The sequence below is a fragment of the Varanus komodoensis genome, unplaced genomic scaffold (assembly GCF_004798865.1).
Source record: "Varanus komodoensis strain SLA01 unplaced genomic scaffold, ASM479886v1 scaffold14_1, whole genome shotgun sequence".
Lineage (NCBI taxonomy): Eukaryota > Metazoa > Chordata > Lepidosauria > Squamata > Varanidae > Varanus > Varanus komodoensis.
The window spans coordinates 27,305,008-27,323,786 of record NW_025335438.1 but is presented as its reverse complement, the minus strand read 5'-3'; the positions used below and the strand labels follow the sequence as shown (position 1 = coordinate 27,323,786).

Below are 18,779 nucleotides of genomic sequence, written 5' to 3'. Positions count from 1 at the left end.
TTGTTTCAATTTTCCTGCAGTTAGGCATCATTTCCATACTTGTTTGTAACAAAAATTTCTTACAATCATTTAATATTCTTTTATCTCACTATTTTTCCAGTCATCATTGCTGATATTCCTTACTGTTTCCTATGTTGCTTCAAGAGGATCATAATGAACCTCTTCCTCTAATAGTATCTTATGAATTTTATGTACTATGCCTTTCATTCACGTATTGTCTTTTTTTCCTTTGCAGTATCAGACCTTAGTATAATCTCTGCATTCACCTTTTTTCTTTAACTGCTAATTAGTCCAGGATTCCAATTGAATCACATTATAACCAATAACCAAGTTATTTTTCCCATTGCCATACTGCTTTTATCTTAACCTTATTATTCATATTCTCTAACCAATCTTTTAACTTAGTTATTTGTTTATTCTTCAATATTTTCACAGTATAACTTTACATTAGGAAGGTTTGCAAGCTTTTAATATTAGAATTCTTGTTAAAACTAGAATTCTAATGGTATGAATCGAATGTACTTGTGTTTTAATTGAAACAGCATACATTTTTATTTTGTTTTATCATTGGTTGGTTAAGAAACATGAGGACAAGTATAGTGGAACAGAATCTTCCTCTCTTGGTCATAAAGCCTTTTTGGTATGTTTGAAACTGACATGACATTCTGTAAGTTTAAATTAATGTGAAATAGACCCATTTCAGTTAGATTAGAAGTACATCTGTGCAATCAGAGTTGTCAGTGTGAAGCTTTGTACAACATACCAAGAGACTCACCAGCCAATTCCTGATACACACAAGATCAAAGTGTAAATAGAAAAAGGCTGCAGCAGAGCAAATTTGGTTCATGAGCGTGGCAAGGATAGGAGAGACAATTTGCTTGTGCTGTGATGACTCCTGGAATATACACAGGAGGATTGTGGGAGTGCAACTAGCCATGGTAAGTCCAGTAGTTAGGAACTCCATGTATTGTTTGGCTGACAACCAACACACCATGCATATTGCCAGGGTGAGTTGGTGTGACATGCAAATGTGTTCTGTATAAATGTATCAAAAACTTTTTAAAATTACTGCTTTAAAATACATTTTCAAATAATTTAAGAAAGGTTTTATTGTAATTATTGAAAAATGTGTTTTTCCCTTTCTTTCTAGATAATAAAAAATTTGGTATAATTGTGATAGATCCACCATGGGAGAACAAGTCTGTTAAACGGAGTAACAGGTAGGCTTTCAAATTTTAAATCCTGCATTATTAAATATTAAAAAGCCCCTTTAGGAAGTCCCCAACACCTGGGGAACCTCAGGTTCATAGAATTGTAGAATCATAGAAAAGTAGAGTTTAAAGAGGCCAGAAGGCCATTGAGTCCAACCCCCTGCTCTGTGCTGGACACCAGGTTAGATGGCTGTCCAGTTGCACTGTGAATGCTCTAGTGTGCGAGAGTCCACTATTTATTTATTTATTTATTTATTTATTTATTTATTAAAACATTTATATGCTGCCCCATTCGCCGAAGCCTCAGGGCAGCTTACAACATAATAAAAATTACAATAGTAACAATATAACATATAAAATAACAATATAAAATAACAATATAAAATTTCCCTAGGTAATTGGTTGCATTGTCATACTGCTCTTAACAGTCAGAGATTTTTTCCTGATATCTATCCAGAATCTAGCTTTCTGTAATTTGAGCCCATTATTCCATGTCCAGCACTCTGGAATGAGTGAAAAGAGATCCTATCCTTCCCATTTGTGACAGCCTTTCAAGTACTTGTAGAGTGCTATCATATTCTTCTCTTCACCAGGCTAAACATGCCCATAGGCCATAGTCTTTCCATCTCTCGTCATAGGACTTTGTTTCTAGTCCCTGGATCATCAATGTTGCCTTCCTCTGCACCCTTTCCCACTTGTCTGCATTTTTGTTAAATTGTGTTGCCCATAACTAGACACAGTACTCCAGATGAGTCCTAACCAGTAAAGGGCAACTAGTACTTCATGTGATTTGGAAGTGATACTTCTATTAAAGCAGTCTAAAAGAGTGTTTGCCCTTGGAAAAGGCTAAGTTTTGGCAACATTTTGACAGCATCATTTTGGATGCATAGAAGGGTTGGAGAATTTATTCTATTACTTGTCAGTCATATAGAAATTTAACATTATATTCTGGGATGGAAAACCAGAGGAACAAACAAGGAGCTCTTGTAGTGTCGGACACAAAGGAGAAAGGGCAAGTGGTATATTTTGAAATATATGAGATAAAGGCAAGAGTTTTCTTAGAACAACACAATGAACTCTTCAATGTGATATATAATTTAGAGTGGTCAGTTCTTAACCGAGGCAGGATAAAAAAAGTGAAATAACTACAACAAATGATTGGAGATTAGTGTTTCCCACTAATTAGTGAAAAGGTTAACAACACCTTTTCAGAGGAAAGCTGTTAACCTGAAGTTACACAGGCTTCAGAGCCTGTAGATTTAAGTCTGATCCTATGCAAAATTGAGCATATTCAAGTTTATTTTTTTAAACCGATTGCCAACATAATAAATTGCTTATGAAACTGGCTTGGAATGTATCTCTTAGGTGTATTTCAAACTTACCATATAGAATCCAAGCTTTAATACTGAGGTATATGACTTTCTACCCACATTGGCGTTCTAGTGAGCATCAGACATATGTTTTCAAAACTCAAATTATCTGCGTTTTGTTAATAGGAATAACCTGATCTGTTATTTTGAAGCTTCTGTACATGTTATAAGACTCATCTATTTTAAAGTCAAGCTGTAATTCTGGAGTTTTTCTTAATAATTGTTAGCAATTGATGAATTAGAATCAGGAGCTATATTTGCTATCTCTAGAATTCTTAATACAAATTTACAGTGTTAAGAACTTAAGAGCCCTGCTGAATCAGACCAACAGCCTATCTAGCCCAAAGCCTAGATACCTCTGAGAAGCCTGCAAACACGATATGAGGGTAATCATTTTTCCCTTTTATTCCCCCCAAACCTGTCCTACCTGACTTGTAACCACTGGTAACCTTTTCCTTGATGAATTTGCCCAATCACCTTTTAAAGCCACCTGAGTTGGAAGTTATTTCTAAATCTTGAGATAGCAAATACCATAATTTAACTATGTGCCAGTTTGAAATACTGAATAATTTTCATGTAGATTGGAAACATGGTGCTTCCTAAGCAAGTTAATGTAAACAGTATTCTGGATTGCAGAGAAGTGTTGCTCTGTTGTAAACAGCCCAGAGATCTCTGGCTATTTGGTGGTGCAAAAGTAAAATTAATATTAATAATAAAAATGTAATTTAAAATATTCTTCAGTAACTCAGTTTCTACGAGCAACTACTATTTTTGGAAATGGAATTATGCTTTGTTATTTCTTGCTGTGACTGGTAGATCAGAATGTTAACACACACACACACACACACACACACACACACAGAGAGAGAGGGAGAGAGAGAGAGAGAGAGAGAGAGAGAGAGAGAGAGAGATGGGGGGGTGTTTTCAGTTCTGTGATAAGATTTCACCACTGGATGTCACTCTTGATTCAATTTTCATTTAGCTGACTGTTAACAATAGAAAAAGTTTGTAAACAATTGTCAGACTTCTAAAAGCTCAACCTGAACTTTATGGATATATTCATATGCAGGTACGGTTACTTGTCTCACTGGCAAATCAAGCAAATCCCTGTGCCCGCGCTGGCAGCCCCAGATTGTCTTGTAGTCACATGGGTGACAAACAGACAGAAACATCTACGTTTTGTAAAGAATGAACTTTATCCCCACTGGTGTGTGCATGGAGTTGTGGAATGGTTCTGGGTTAAAGTGAGTTTGCAAGAACTTTTTTCACTCTTCTGTGCTTGTTTATTAATACTGTTTCCTAATATCTATTATTTTTATTGATAGTATTCAGTGCTTTTTTTGTCATAGACCGCACCGGAACGGAGTTCTGGCATCTTTTTTCAACAGATTTTCCAAGTTTTAAAAGTAACTTTTGAAAATTTGATGTTTGGTCCATGTGGATTTGAATCGCCCTGTCGAGCATAGCAGGTCGGCGGCAAAATAATTAAAACAGTGCATGCAGGCTGCTTGTGTGTCGAAGCATGCGTACTTTGTCTGTGCTGCTTGTGAGGGCGCTGCTCAGCTTGTGGCGCTGCTCGGCTTGTGATTGGTTGTATGGTCCCGCGCTGAGTGCTTACTGCGGGTGGCAACCGTTATGTTTCATTACAGAACTCTGGGTGTGTGTGTGTACAGTGATTGACTATGTGCGAAAGGTAAATAATTTCATGAGTTCCGGCACCATTTTTCTTACAAAAAAAGCACTGGTAGTATTCAAGAATATTTGTCTATTTTCAAATGTCTGTTTATATGTTTAGATTTCTTTGGTAAGGATCCAATGGCATCTGTCTGCTTGTGCTTGCACAATTTCAATAGCTCAACTTAGCGCAGCATTTTTCTGGGAAATCCAATGTAAATAGCATTAGCAGGTAGCTACTGTTGGATTTTTTCCTTGCTTTGTCTCTTTCCAGGGCAAGTCAAGTTACAATCAGGGATGTCATACCAACTGAAGAAATGTTTCTACACAAAACTGTGCATCAGGTTTGCAGTCTTCAAGCCTGCAAGATTAAGTTTATTTTTTTACTGCAACTGTGAAATTGAACAATTGAAGCCAGGTGCAAAATATTGTCTCAGTTGAGCAGATAAACGTTAAGAATTAAGAAACACAGTGCATCTAAGTACTTGTTCAGCCCAGTAATTTGCACCCAGCATTAGAATCAAGCTCACAAATATTTTCATAAAAATCCACTCCTGGCTTTTCCACAAGTGTTATTTTTCAGTAGTTTAATTCAATGGGGGAAGGGGAATTTTGTTAGCTGATGGTATTGTTAGAAAGCCAATTAATCACACCAAATCTATCAATGGATTCTCATTTGCCTTATGCCAGTCCCTGCAGGTGACTAGTCTGATTTGTTTTACTAAAATTGTAGTGTTAAGAATGTGTTCATACATTGGGAGCAATCCTTTCCACATTTTTCAGATCCACTTATAAGTTTTATATGTCTCTCAGCATTAGTGTTTCTTAACTTTAAACAGGGCTTTCTATTTAAAAATGTTGACACAACTACTTGAACCTTTAACATTAAACACAAAACATTTCTTTCCCCTGGAGTCAATGGCTGCATTGATAATTAATTGGGTTCTTATATACACAGTTTTGCTAGTTATATTTTGGGTTTGTTATCAAAATCTCTGACTTGGAGTAACTTAGATGTGGATGTCTACTTGAGTGAGTAGCTGTCCCAGTATATGGCTTTCACTTTGCAGCAGCCTAGCTCTGAGCTGCTAAGTTATGGGTAGGTGGTAGACTTAAGAGCATTAATAATAATAAAATAAAAAGTAGAGCATGTAAAATTGAACCCTATATGCTGTTGGACAAATAGAGTAATAGAGCTAAACTTTATTAGGATAATAGAATATATATGTACACATGTCTTTGTACTTGTAACATTTGAGTGTTTTTGTATCAGATTACAAGGTCTGGAGAGTTCATATTTCCATTAGATTCATTTCACAAGAGGCCTTATGAAATTCTTGTACTGGGTAGAGTCAAGCAGCATCCAGATATACCATTAAGGTATGTTTTCATTGATTTCTGGTTGATGATTTCACTAAGAATGTTCATTTCAGGTTGCAAACAAGTTTCAAGGAATTAACACTGGCCTTCCCTAACTGTAATTTGAAGAGTAAAGTATAAAGTTTAGCTTTTAAAAAATCATAAAATAGACTAGTTTTTCTCCTTCCAGTTTGCTTTATTCCTTGTCTGCTTTACTTGTTTGCTTCCCACCATGCTGCAAAATTTAATTTTTCAAGACTTCAAGAACTCTTGAGATGCCTTTAACTGATGGCCAATCTATAGTAAGATCTGTGTCTTTCTGTATGTATTGAAACTGTGAATTCTAGACAGCTAAATCCTAGCACACATAGCAGGAGGATCCAGAATGTGCACATTCAAATTATTTTGTTGTCAAAATGCATTGATTAATTGTAATTGCTTTACAAATCTCCCTTAAGCCATACTACTATCTCCAGCTGCTAGGTGGCAGGCTTCCCCAGCCAGTGCACAACTGTGATGTCAATACAGCTTGAAGCCAGTAGCAAGTAGACTGTGGGACAGTTATATGACTGCCACTCTCCATTGTGGCAAGGCAGGTCACATTCAAGGGAAGACAAGGAGAAGATTCCTATGGTCTTTCTTAGAGGCCTTTAAGAGTGCACCATGCCAGCAGTCATGCCGTGGACTGCCATCAGTTATAGCTTTACTCACACAGGGAAGGCCCAATGTATCTCAAGTCGTCAACTAGCTGCGCAACTTTGCTGTATTAAAGAAACGACTTATTCCAAGCTGTACACAACTTAGCACATTAACTAGTTATTAAATAAATGGATAAAATGTCATTGCAAGGCCAAGATCATTAGCCACCTTGAAGATTCTTTTGAATTGGCAATCCCACATAAATATTTTTCATCCCCCTTAGCAAAATCGATAAAGTTTATGTGATAATGTGTCTGATCCAGAGGCCTACTTAGGCTGATGTGAAGGGCTTCTGTTACCTCACTGGAATATTTTTTTAAGAATCAATATTGATTTGGATGACTTTGAAAGGAGATTAAACACATTCATGGAGGATAAGGCTATTGATGGATAATGGATACTAGTCCTGATCACTGTGTATTGCCACCAGTATGGTGGTATACTGGCTGCTGGGGAACAACTGCTCTTGCACTTTTGTCATTCTTGTGGGCTTTCTATAATCACCTGGATGGCACTGGGAACACTGTACTAGATGAGCCCTTTGTCTGTCCTAACATGGCTCTTCTTATATTACTTTGTCAAGCATATAATTCCTATGTTATGTTACAACGTGCTTTTGAAATTCATCTGATTCAGCATAGGCAGTGGGAACAGGGCTTCCTTTAACTGGTTAAAGCTCCTTGGACTCATGGAATTAGTTCCACAATTGTTTGGTTCCCTATTAGAGTTGTTCAAAGAGTTTGGGTACTGGTGTTATAGTGCAGTTGTTTGGCCTTGTATAGTAAAATGCATGACATTGACAAGAAAGGATCATTGCAACAAGCAGAAACACTGCTGGTATCTTTATATAAACTCAGTAACTCCTCTCCTCTCCTCTCCTCTCCTCTCCTCTCCTACCTAGGCAAAAGCTGCAACTAGTTCTTTCCAATGTCATCTCATGTTAGCCCTGCAGGGCTATTGGCTGCTGCTGCCAGATGAATCTTTGTTCCCTTGAATTAAATATAGATCTGTTTGTTAAGGGAAGGCAGTATTCTAGATTGGAAACATATATTGGTTGTGCTGCATTTGTCTTCTTCCTGCAGTCTTATTTCTTTATTGGCTTTGTTTTTTTCAGAAGCTTAAGAAATTTTATAAGCTGCCCTTTATCTTTTATGAAAACAAATATACACAGCTTTTAGATATTTCACTTCCCTAAGGCTTACCAACCAGTAAGAGAATGATTTTTCCCTTAGTTATTATTATTCTATTTGTAAAAACTGGACATGTGAAATATGGATCTTAATCAAGATATTTGTGTTTATTTGAAGCTCTTGCCTCTATTTTGTTATGATTTATGCAACAGGATTTCAGAAGATGGAGTGTGTCCAGCAATTCCAGACCACAAGTTAATTGTGAGTGTACCTTGCACTCTTCATTCACATAAGCCTCCTTTAACAGGTATGTCCTTAAAATAGCTCCATAAAGCAAAATATTTTTAGGGATTGACATGATCAGTTACTGATACCCATGTGACTAGTTAGTGGCTTGAGTACTTACATTCCTTTCTTTCTGTTATTAAGTCTGTCTATCAGTAACTTTTGCTATTGAAATAAGAATTAACTGCAACTCTTGTACTTTTCATTAGGTGACTAGCAGTGGATTTCAGTTTGTGTTGCAGACTTCACAGCAGGACAATTTTGAACCGAGATCCTAGTGTATTATTATTATTGTGTTTGGTACTTGCCATAACTACTTTTAAAAGGAGTTTGATTTTGAAGAGAAGATTTACTGCTGGATTTTAAATATTTTTTAGTGCATATCCTAGTAAATTGTATCAAAGGAGTGTTCCAGTTAGAGCATGAGGTGTCTATGTATTGGGTCACAGTTACAGGAATTCAGGCAGGCATTCTTTGCCAATAGGATTCATCCAATGTAGTTGTTGATGGTGCCCATACATGAACTAATGTGGGCCTTGCTTGCCTATTCCAAAAGACTGACACTTTTTATCTTATTGCAAGTAAGTTCAATTCTAGTGAAGGATGTTGCTTATTGAACTTGGGTGTTCCTGGGCTAAATATACTGTTATTAGAGGCAGCAGTGACACGTTTCAAGAGAAATATGGAGAGCATGAACAAAATGACAGGAGGAGAATTTTCTCCAACCTTTGTTCCACTCCTTTTACTCACTGTATTTGTGAGTAGAACATGGATGTTTAAAATGTCAACATATTGACATCTTTCTGATGATGTATGTTCACTCAAATATGTCATCTGGTTTTTAAATTTTAATCTAACAAATACCACCATAAAATTTTGCAGAAAATACCTTTTCAGGGTTATTGGACCTTAGCACTAAATGGCCCCTAGGACTCCTGAGGCCTGTGCTAATGAATGGCCAGCAATGTCCAGTGTAAACATGGGTCACTGATGTTGTTGGAACATGCTAGCCATTCAGGAACCACAGACCCGCCTGGTACAGAAATACATACTCACTGCTGCTTTTTGGTAAGGACAGGATGCCGTCTCTTCTATAGCTGCAGTCAGCTGTGGCCATCTGGCACCACATTCAGTCCCCACTCCCACAGTCTGCCACTACTAATTAGCAAGGAAAAACCTTAAGAAGCCAGCTTTTAAAGTCTGCTGTGTGTATATTTGTTTTTTAAATGTTAGGAGGTTATGTTCCTGGGTTGTATTATCCCCCTGTCACCCCAGTTTGTTTTCCAGAACCTTATCACATTAACCCAGCTAGACATAAAAAGAAGTTTTATTTTGTGAATTGAAAGAAGATCTAATGGGAGATAGCTGCTCCAGTAAATTAGTTGTAGAACATCCTTATGTCCTCATTCAGAAATGGAAAATGATGCAAATAGGAAAACAGCAATATTTTTCAATACCATATTATTTACAATACCCAACTAATTCCAGAAGGACCCCATAGTATTATGGAGGTGGGTAAAAACAGGGCAAAATTGATTGTTGCTACAAGTGATTTGTAGTAAGAAAAATCACCTTAGATATGCTTTCTTATTACTGTATGCCAGATAAACTATTACTAGAGATGAGGGCTACCCTTGAAAACAGCAGCTTTTAAAAACTCAGAGCATTTTATGATGAGGCACTGACACTATCGTAAAGGATTTAAAAGAACAGTGAGAAATACAGAGGGAAATGCCTGACTGTTTATCAGGACAATGGAATGCCTTCCATACATAGAAATTACTAAGGCTAGAATTCTATAGCTAAGGCACACCTAAGCTTGACAGTCATGGATGGACTACATAATTGGCCAGCCTATTAAAGAGGACCCATATCATTTGTGGTTCTGTTGCTGTAAACAAAACAAAACAGTGTTAATGAGATAGAGTTGTAGCTTTGGCAAGAGCAGAACAAATCCACAATAATTAGTTTTTTTTCTTTTCTGTTTCATATTGTTAATCTGAACTCTGGAAACGTTTACAGTTGCAGAAAGACATCTGATAGAAGTTTTTATCCGTATTATACTTCCCACACTTAATTGTTTTCCCCTTCTTCCTCTCCCCTCCACCAACATATTTCTAAGCTTGAGTGAAAGAAAACAATTTCTAAAGGGTTACATAGCTGTATATATAACTAGAAAGCTTTGGCTGTTGGGCAGTATACAAATTAATTAACTAAATAAATATGGGAAAATTCAGACACAGTACAGACAACTTAATCCAGACTTGGATTGTTAGGTCAGTTGCTAAAGAAAAATATGGTTAAAATGAGTATTACTGGAAAAATAGTTTGCCAGTAGAAGTGATTGATTTGAAATTCCTATTTTATTTTGAAAAGGAGCAAAAAGTTGGAATGAAATAGGAGTCCCTATCATCTACATATAGTAATGTTTGATTTTAAGGAGCAACAAGTACAACAATATTAGTACTGTTCTTCGGTTCCTGAATAGCATTTTATTTGTTATAGTAGCTGCAAAGTAGTGTTGATGAGATAGGCATTTATTGACAGACTAAATTTGAGTAATAGAATATATATAACAATAGCACATAGATGCAGCTACAGCGCAAAACAGTGCATTAAGCATAATTGGGGAATGGCATAAAAATCAAGTAGGTCTTCAAACAAATGTTCATGCAGACTAAAAAATAATAAAAATTACAGCCTTATGGGGAACTGAGTTAACATTGGGAAAATGAGAATTTGCATCTAATACAGGCTTGACAGATTTGCTCATACACTTGTTGAGTATCTGAGTTCAGCTATTACACAGCAAAAGTTCTATAGAGCTGTTGCCTTTTGATTAGTTCCTAAGTTACTTACATCATATCATCTGGAAAACTTGAATATTTTATGATGTACCTATGGTTGTTCTTAGGATGTGGTAATCCATCCTTTGTCGTCATTGTCATCAACTTCTTTTTTTAAGGGAAGGACAGGATATAACTATGTTTAAATAAGTAATAAGTAGGACTATAAGATGCTAACAATGATAGCTAAAGTGTTACTATTCTGAAATAATACTAATGCTTCTAGGTTTTGAAGAACAATTTAAATGTTTCTTTATATGTACATTTTATCAAATCATTAGTTTGTTTTTTTGGTGTGATTTTTATAAGTTTCCAGCTTTAGAATTCATATTGTGGCTGTTAGAACTTTTAAGTGACCCATTTATAGCACATAATACAAACCTTTAGCTACCATTTTACGATGATGCCAGAGGCAGTTTCTCAAATTGTCAGAGGTGCTTGTGACCCAGAAAACTTGCCTATTGCTGGTGTACACTCACCATTCCTTCCTAGTCCTACCTGGAGATGCCGAGAATTAAACCTAGGGCCTTTTACACGCAAAATGGAGGCGCTGTCACTTAGCTATGCCTCTTGAACATTGAATATGTTCATTGATACCCAGCTCTACCTCTCGTTTTCCAATCCAGGTGAGGCAGTGGCTGTACTGAACCGGTGCCTGGCCGAGGTAATGGGCTGGATGAGGGCCAATAAACTGAAGCTCAATCCAGACAAGACGGAAGTCCTGTTGGTTGGCGGTTCAGGCTTCGGAGAAGGTGAATTGAACCTTGTCCTGAACGGGGTTGCACTCCCTCCTAGGGACAAGGTCCGCAGCTTGGGAGTGCTCCTCGACTCGGAGCTTTCACTCGAAGCTCAGGTGACAACAGCAGCGAGGAGCGCTTTCCTCCAGCTTCGGCTGATTCATCAGCTGCGTCCCTACCTGGAGTACGACTGCCTTGCAACAGTGACTCATGCGCTGGTGACTTCCCGTCTTGACTTCTGTAACGCGCTCTACGTGGGGCTACCCTTGAAGACGGTCCGGATACTTCAATTGGTTCAGAATAGAGCTGCCAGGCTGCTGACGGGGACTGGACGTTATGTTCACATGACTCCAGTTCTCCGTCAGCTTCACTGGCTCCCCATTGAAGTCCGGGCCCAATTCAAGGTGTTGGTAATGACCTATAAAGCCCTAAACGGCTTGGGTCCTGGTTACCTGAAGGAGCGCTTGCATCCATATTTGCCCAGTCGCCCCCTGAGATCGGCGGGAGAGGCCCTTCTCCAGGAGCCCTCCGTGAGAGAAATTAGGAGGGTGGCTACTCGGAGAAGGGCTTTCTCAGCGGTGGCGCCTAAGTTATGGAATGCGCTCCCCAGAGAGGTCCGCCTGGCGCCGTCGTTATTTGTTTTTCGGCGCCAGGCAAAGACCTTTTTATTTAAGCAACATTTTAAATGCTAACACAACTGAATTTTATCTGGCCAGGGCGGCTTATTTTATAATGTGTGTTTTAAATTATGATTATTTTATATGGATATTTTAACTTATTGTATTATCTAGTGTTGTAAGCCGCCCCGAGGCTTCGGCGAATGGGGCGGCATAAAAATGTTTTAATAAATAAATAAAAATAAATAAAATATGGTTAACATGTCAAATGATAAGTAATCCACATTATGATTCCAAGTGTGCTCCCAAGAAAGTTCAGCTTTAATGCAAAACCAACAAAGACTGCTCAGTTTATAATTTTTTTTCTCAATACGGATATTTATTCTAAATTAGTCCTTTAATTTGTGAATTACAGAACCCTGTAATTTGTGTAGGAAAGTGTGCAGTACTATGTATTTGCATAAAACCTCTGGTAGCACTGAAAGCCTTCAAGTGCAACTCATTTTACCTACTCCCCTCTTGACTTAAAAGGCTCACAGTCACTGAGAACTAGAAGAGAGGGAAGCAGAACTGGTTGGGAAGGAAAACAGGAGCAATGTCAGAGTGCTGGAGCGCAACCAATATTGAAATTATTATATGTAGACTCTTCTAAACCTGCTAAGACTTCTGCAAATGTTAAATTTTATTAAGTTGTCTAGTCTTCTTCCTGAAGAGATTGCCTTTTTCTGTACAAGGGAAAATATCATTATTGATAATTGATGTGAAAAGTCTACATTTAGCACTAGCTATTAAAATCAGTTCAGTGTTTCTCTGTAGGAACTGAATTGCTGAAGATGACTACCTGTCATTTTTGTACACAGAATTGGGGATTGGAAGGGTGGAGGCAGAGAAGTATTTAGTGAGAATATATGGACATGCTAGTGACAAAGCTGACATCCAGTGGAACTTCTGATGGGTACCTTTTCCATAGAAGGTGCATTTTAAAGTATAGGGTGGAACATAGGGATTTTTTAAATGGCTCCCATTTTCACAGAAAACAGCAACTAGAATGATCAAGGGATAGAACAACTCCTTTATACCATGTGCAATATTTGGAATTGTTCAACTTCAGAAAAAAAGCAAGTAATGAATGGACATGATATTGTTCTGCAAAATAATGCAGGACACAGAGAAGTGCATAGGGGAACATTTCCCCCCTCTTCTAGTACTAGAAACTTGGGACGTCTCATAAAGCTGATTGGTATGAGATTCAGAATAGATAAAAGGAAGTACTTCTTCATGCAGTTTATAATTAAACTGTAGAATTCATTAGCACCAGATGTAGTGATTTGGATCACATTAAAAGGGGACTGGACAAATCTGTGGATAAAGAAGCTGTCAGTGGCTTCTTATCTTAATGACTTTATGCCACCTCCAGTATTACAGGTAGTCCTTCTTGTGGGTTTTCCACAGGCAGATAGTTGCCCACTATATAAACAGAATACTGGACCAGATGAATGCTTGGTCTGATCCATCATGGCTTCTCGTATATTCACATGTATTTCTTGCTAAACTTTTTGGAAATGTTGCTGTAAAAGATAGGCAACATTCTTGAACAGAAGATCACATTCAAAATATGAGGTACGAATTACAAATGAAATGGCATGTAACTAATTGGCATCTAGTGAATAATGAATGGACAGTTTATGGTAATGGTACAATCATTTCTAAACAGTTGAACTCTAATGTTAATTAAAAATAACCCTAAATTTTTCCTTGAATATCTTTGGCATTGACATATAAATGAACTTTGCCTAGCTCTTATTTACATTGTCTTTTGTTTTGATTTGATTCCAAGTCTTTAAAGCATTCATATTATGTTTTCATATGAGTATAAACATGAATTGTGTATCTACTAAGCCAGGAGGGGCAGTGTTGTTCTGTTCTAGTCAATGGCATCTGTGTATTTCACCTCAGTGAGCTGACTGGCTGTTGAAGGCTAATGAGAGGGGTAACCCCTATTCATATAATACAGCAATAGGAAAGTTGTGTTCATCCAGATGTTTTTTTTTAACCTGTAACTCCTATCAGTCCTAGCCACCAAACCAATAGTAAGGGATGATGGTAGCTCCAGGCTAAAACATCTGGAGGGACATACATTGTCCACCCCTGTACAGCTAGGCAAACACTGTACAAATCCACTGTTTTGAACCAGCTGACAGTGCTGAGAACCAATAGGGCAGATCTTTATGAAACTTGCCTTAAACATAAAGATATGCATGGCATTTATCCCTTTTTTGACACTCCTACCTCTGAATCAGGATGAGAATTAGCTTCATCAATTTTGCTTTTGATAATGTGAGTATTTCCTGAAGTTGTGATAGATCATGCTTATAGTGGATGATGGATTGCAACAGAGGCAAACATTGTGAACTTTAAGAGCACCTTGGTAAGGCTGAACTCTGCATTCTGATTTTTATCTTATGTGCTACATTAAACTTACCACCTTTTCCTGGTAGTTTCTCTGCCTTTCACAAATGTAGGATAGGATGAAATTCAACTGGTGACTTTTCCTAGAAGGGCACAGTTCAGTTATAGCAAAGGAACACCAAGAAATTTATCCCTGCTATCCAGACTTTAAGGACACAGAAAAAATTGTGGCAAAGAAAGAATAAAACTAGATTTAGAAAGAAATCTAAATAGACATAGGAATATATTGGCATGTCTTCAGTTTTTAATAGGACTTATTTCAATAACTGTTTCTTTCTATATAAGGTAATGACCATTGTAACTGTGATCTATATATACTATTGAAATTTCTAGTTGAAAGTTTGTTGAATTGGTGCCAAAATACTCAATGACTACAGGGTATTCTAAGGGCTGTACTTGAACAGAGTTTAGTTGTGGTGGGAAACATTTTTAAAGAAGTGTTACAGAATGTATTTTTAAATATATACAGTTGCTGTATTTAAGCACTTAAGTGCACAACTTACTCCAGTATAAAATAGATTTAAATAGTAGTTTATTCCTAAAGAAACCTAGGAAGTCAAGTTCTTTGAGGGATCTGTAGTATGCTTAATAAACTATCATCTCCAGGGATTCTCAGAAGGAAATGAAAGCAATTTAACTAGCATATGAAGAAAACTACTAAACCTTCATGTTTGTGGTTGCAGTCTGAAGTTCACAGGCAATTAGTCACATTGAAATAAGTGTGACTTATTTCTGATTAAACATTCCAAGAGTTGGGCTGTAAACACTGTTACTTGAAAGTAGGTAATCACTGAAATGAATTTGTACTTGAAATGTCTTGGCTTACAGTATTAAATTTCTATTTTTAAACTGCAGTTTTCAATTCCAAGAAGGAAATTTTAAAATATACTTTAAACATAGCAATCCACATATTGATCAGTCCTTATCAAGAGATATTATGGTGACAATATTAAAAACTCAAAGGTCATCTATGGAGGTGCTGAAATCTTTGTTCCCTGTCTCCAAAAGAATACTAATAAATCATACTCACTGTGAGCTTTAACAGTATCATTTGTACTTTCAAGGCCATTTATTTCATATGCTGTTCTGACTATAAATATTAAAACTGGCTGATAGAATTCTTGAAATTAATTTGCTTCTTTAAAAAAAAAATTCTAGTTCCTTCTACCCTCATTGTTCCAGCTTAAAGGAAATTGGGTTTAAAAATAATTTTACTGCTTCATCAACTTGTTCCCAACCACCTCTTTTCTTCCCTGAATTCCAGAGATTCTGAAAGGATATACCAAACCAGATGTGGAATGTTTGGAGTTGTTTGCTCGGAATTTGCATCCTGGATGGACCAGCTGGGGCAATGAAGTCCTCAAATTCCAGCACATGGATTACTTCAGGACTTTGCAGAATAGAAGAGACTAATAACATACTGTGGGGATTTTTATTTTGGTCTTTCTGAAATTCATCTTTGGCATTAGTACTGCATCTGGGAAGCAGTATGAATAAACTAGAACTCAATATATTTTTGAAATTGTTGCAGTAGCATTTTGGTGCTACTTTTAGATGCAAAATTTGTTCCTGTTATAACTAGATCCATATCGGTCCTTTCCTGCAGCAAAATGCATTCTTTCTTTCCTCTTGTGGGAAAGTAGTCATTTCTCCCAGCCGTCAAAATCGAGGCTTGCCCTTCAAAGTTGGGTTCTAGGCCTTTATTATTGTTGTATTACATTTCTGTATTGCCCTATAGCCCATTGGGCTCTCTTGGTGGTGTACAAATTCATTTCAAAATACACAGTAAAAACAATGCACTAGAATAAAAAATAAAGTAACAACAATAGGCCCACAATAACCCTAGTAGAAAACCCAACACCCCAACCAACATTGAACTAGCACCAAATGGGCAATGCCCTGTGCACTGGCTGGTTATAAACATGCAGCCCTGCCTCATTTCTGACTCCACTCTGCCAATGCAGGTGTGGCAACCATTCCCCTTTCTTTCTCTGCTCAGTGCTGAAGCTCTCTCACCACTCAACCGTGGTGTCAGGCAGCAGGAGCAACAGAACCTTAAATGTGCATTGGCATTATGTGTGGATGTCACTTAGAGTGACGTGTATAACAAAAGAGAGCATTAATGCATTTTGAATGAGTAAAGCATGTTCCTTGGCTGATTCCAACATTGATTTGCAGAAAGGGTGCAGTTCAGAGAGTTCATATTGTATATGAATATGTAAGCATACCCATATGTGATGGATGAGCAATTAGTTTCAGTTTGGTTTTGACTAGGATTTACCCAGTTTACAAATTGTGTTTGGATTCAGAATATGAAATCAAATATATACATTTCTGAACATGCAATGTAAAAATGTGGACTAAAACAATGAACTTGAAAAGATACGTTTTGAAAATGGCCATGGGCATTCTGTACTTCGGGGGAAAAATGTATCCAGTTTATGCATACATCTGTCAAAATGTGCATATGAAAAAACACATGAAAATACACATGTATGCAGATGTAAATCAGAATGAGGTTTGAGATGGAGAACTTCAGAGAGATTAGGTTTTCTTGATTCACACATTTCCTAACTACAAGATGGATGGAACTCATTACACACATTTTAAAAAGACAAAAGATTATTATCCTAATTCAGTGAAAGTCAAATGTGATTATGTTACACTGAAAGGAATAGTTGTGACTAAACTGATTTATTGATTCCAGTAGAACTTTAATTGGATTGAAGCCCACCTCTTTATTTTAATGATTTCTTTGCTCTGATGTAAAGGTCTTGAATTTCACTGAATATGTATTCTTCTTGCTGTCCTTAAAAAGATGGGTTTTATACCTATGGTTACTGCAATAATTTATTTTTAGAATGATACATTGTATATGTTTTTCTCTTCCCATAGGGTTTCATTTTTTCAAAAGCCCTCTAATGAAAATTATCATAAATTTGTATGCAAGACAGAAAGAAAAAGAATATCCTAAGAAGAAACCATTATTTAAAAACAGAATAAATCTCACTGTACTACAAATTAGATAAACTCAGTATGCTGTTAAATTTTTAAATACACTGTGAATGTTTTGAGGCACTATTTAGCTTTTTGGCTAAAGCAGCAGAACACCAACAGGCACGCAGACATGCGCACAACCTCTTGTACACCCAGAAGAGCAACACTTAATCATGGTAAGCTGGTTTTTCCTCATTTCAAGGGTGAACAGATTAAATAAGGGAACTATATTCAGAAGTACTGGATTTTGATACTGTATCCTTACCCAATCTAGATAGCTCACAATATAAAATTGCAATAAAGCAGCAACCCTAACACACCTACTATTGAACTTCAAGGTTAAAGTGCATAGGATAAAAAGTTTAAAAACCACCACCATTGGGTTTTATTTGGGTGCAACACTCAAATCTGGGTGTAAGCCCCATTGAATTCTGAGTAGACATGTGTAGGACTGTGTTTCAAATTACTATAGCAGAGATGAGGAACATGTGGTCCTCCAGATAGTGGATTGCAACTCTCATCATCTTCCACCATTGACTGGTGGTTAGGCCTGTTGAGAATTGCAGTGTAACAACATTTGGAGGGCCCAGTCCTAGACTCTTAATATGCAATGGGTGATGGTATTTAATTTTTATAATTGGAGGTCTTGATGTGAAAGCTAGTCTGGAACTCTGCCAGTTGTCTGCTATTAGAAAAGGCAACAGTGAGATTCATACTTAAATAATCTCAATGTTCTGATCAAACTTTTTAAAAAGAGAAAATGAAGAATCAAGTTTAATTTTAAAATGTCAAATTAGCATATGACCTTTACTTATTTTTAGAGTATAATAAGCAAAAATATGACTGGTAATGCTTTCTTGAAATAGTTCTGGAACAGATAAATTAATGGAGCCAAACAATGAACTTAAAGTCACACAGAATTCTCCCAGAAACCCCAAGAGGGGCCTCAGTTTAAGGAGATTAAATTGGATGCAAAAAGAAAGTACCTATGTATGCTCAGTTGTTCTTGTGCAACTTACCTTGCCTGCAGCTGAGCTCAGTGTTAAGGATAAAGGTCACAATTTGAAGAGGAAAAGGCTTACCTGTGACATTACAATATTATTCAGGCGATAACAAAGGCTTTAACTTCCTCATGCTCATTATCACCCTCCAGCCATCATTTCAAGACACATGTGAAATACAAATTGGGCTTTAGAAGTCATTATTAATAGAGGGAGTGTGGAAGATACATGCTATACTTATTCATGTTGCTCAGAGAAGGCTCATGATAATGATGACTCATCTTACTGATCTTCTAAGTCATGTGCATGGCTTGAACAGGCTTCCTTGACTTTCTAGAGAGAATAAAAGTGCAGGCAGAGGCCCTTTAGTGTGCTGTGCAAAAT

The 18,779-nt window shown here is 37.0% G+C and overlaps 1 protein-coding gene across 4 annotated transcripts in view; it reads left to right on the top strand.

Moving 5' to 3' along the window:
- The window catches only part of METTL4 (methyltransferase 4, N6-adenosine), a 28,900-nt gene extending 10,727 nt beyond the window's left edge, over positions 1-18,173 (top strand). For 3 of the 4 annotated variants that reach the window (XM_044424075.1, XM_044424073.1, XM_044424074.1), the window contains exons 5-9: positions 1,151-1,220; positions 3,651-3,825; positions 5,529-5,635; positions 7,653-7,750; positions 15,662-18,173. In XM_044424075.1, coding sequence (XP_044280010.1) covers positions 1,151-1,220; positions 3,651-3,825; positions 5,529-5,635; positions 7,653-7,750; positions 15,662-15,810 — 599 coding nt within the window. In that variant the 3' untranslated portion in view covers positions 15,811-18,173. The remainder of the gene's footprint in view (positions 1-1,150; positions 1,221-3,650; positions 3,826-5,528; positions 5,636-7,652; positions 7,751-15,661) is intronic. The other variant, XM_044424076.1, reaches the window with a different exon arrangement.
- The last annotated feature ends 606 nt before the right edge of the window (positions 18,174-18,779 follow it).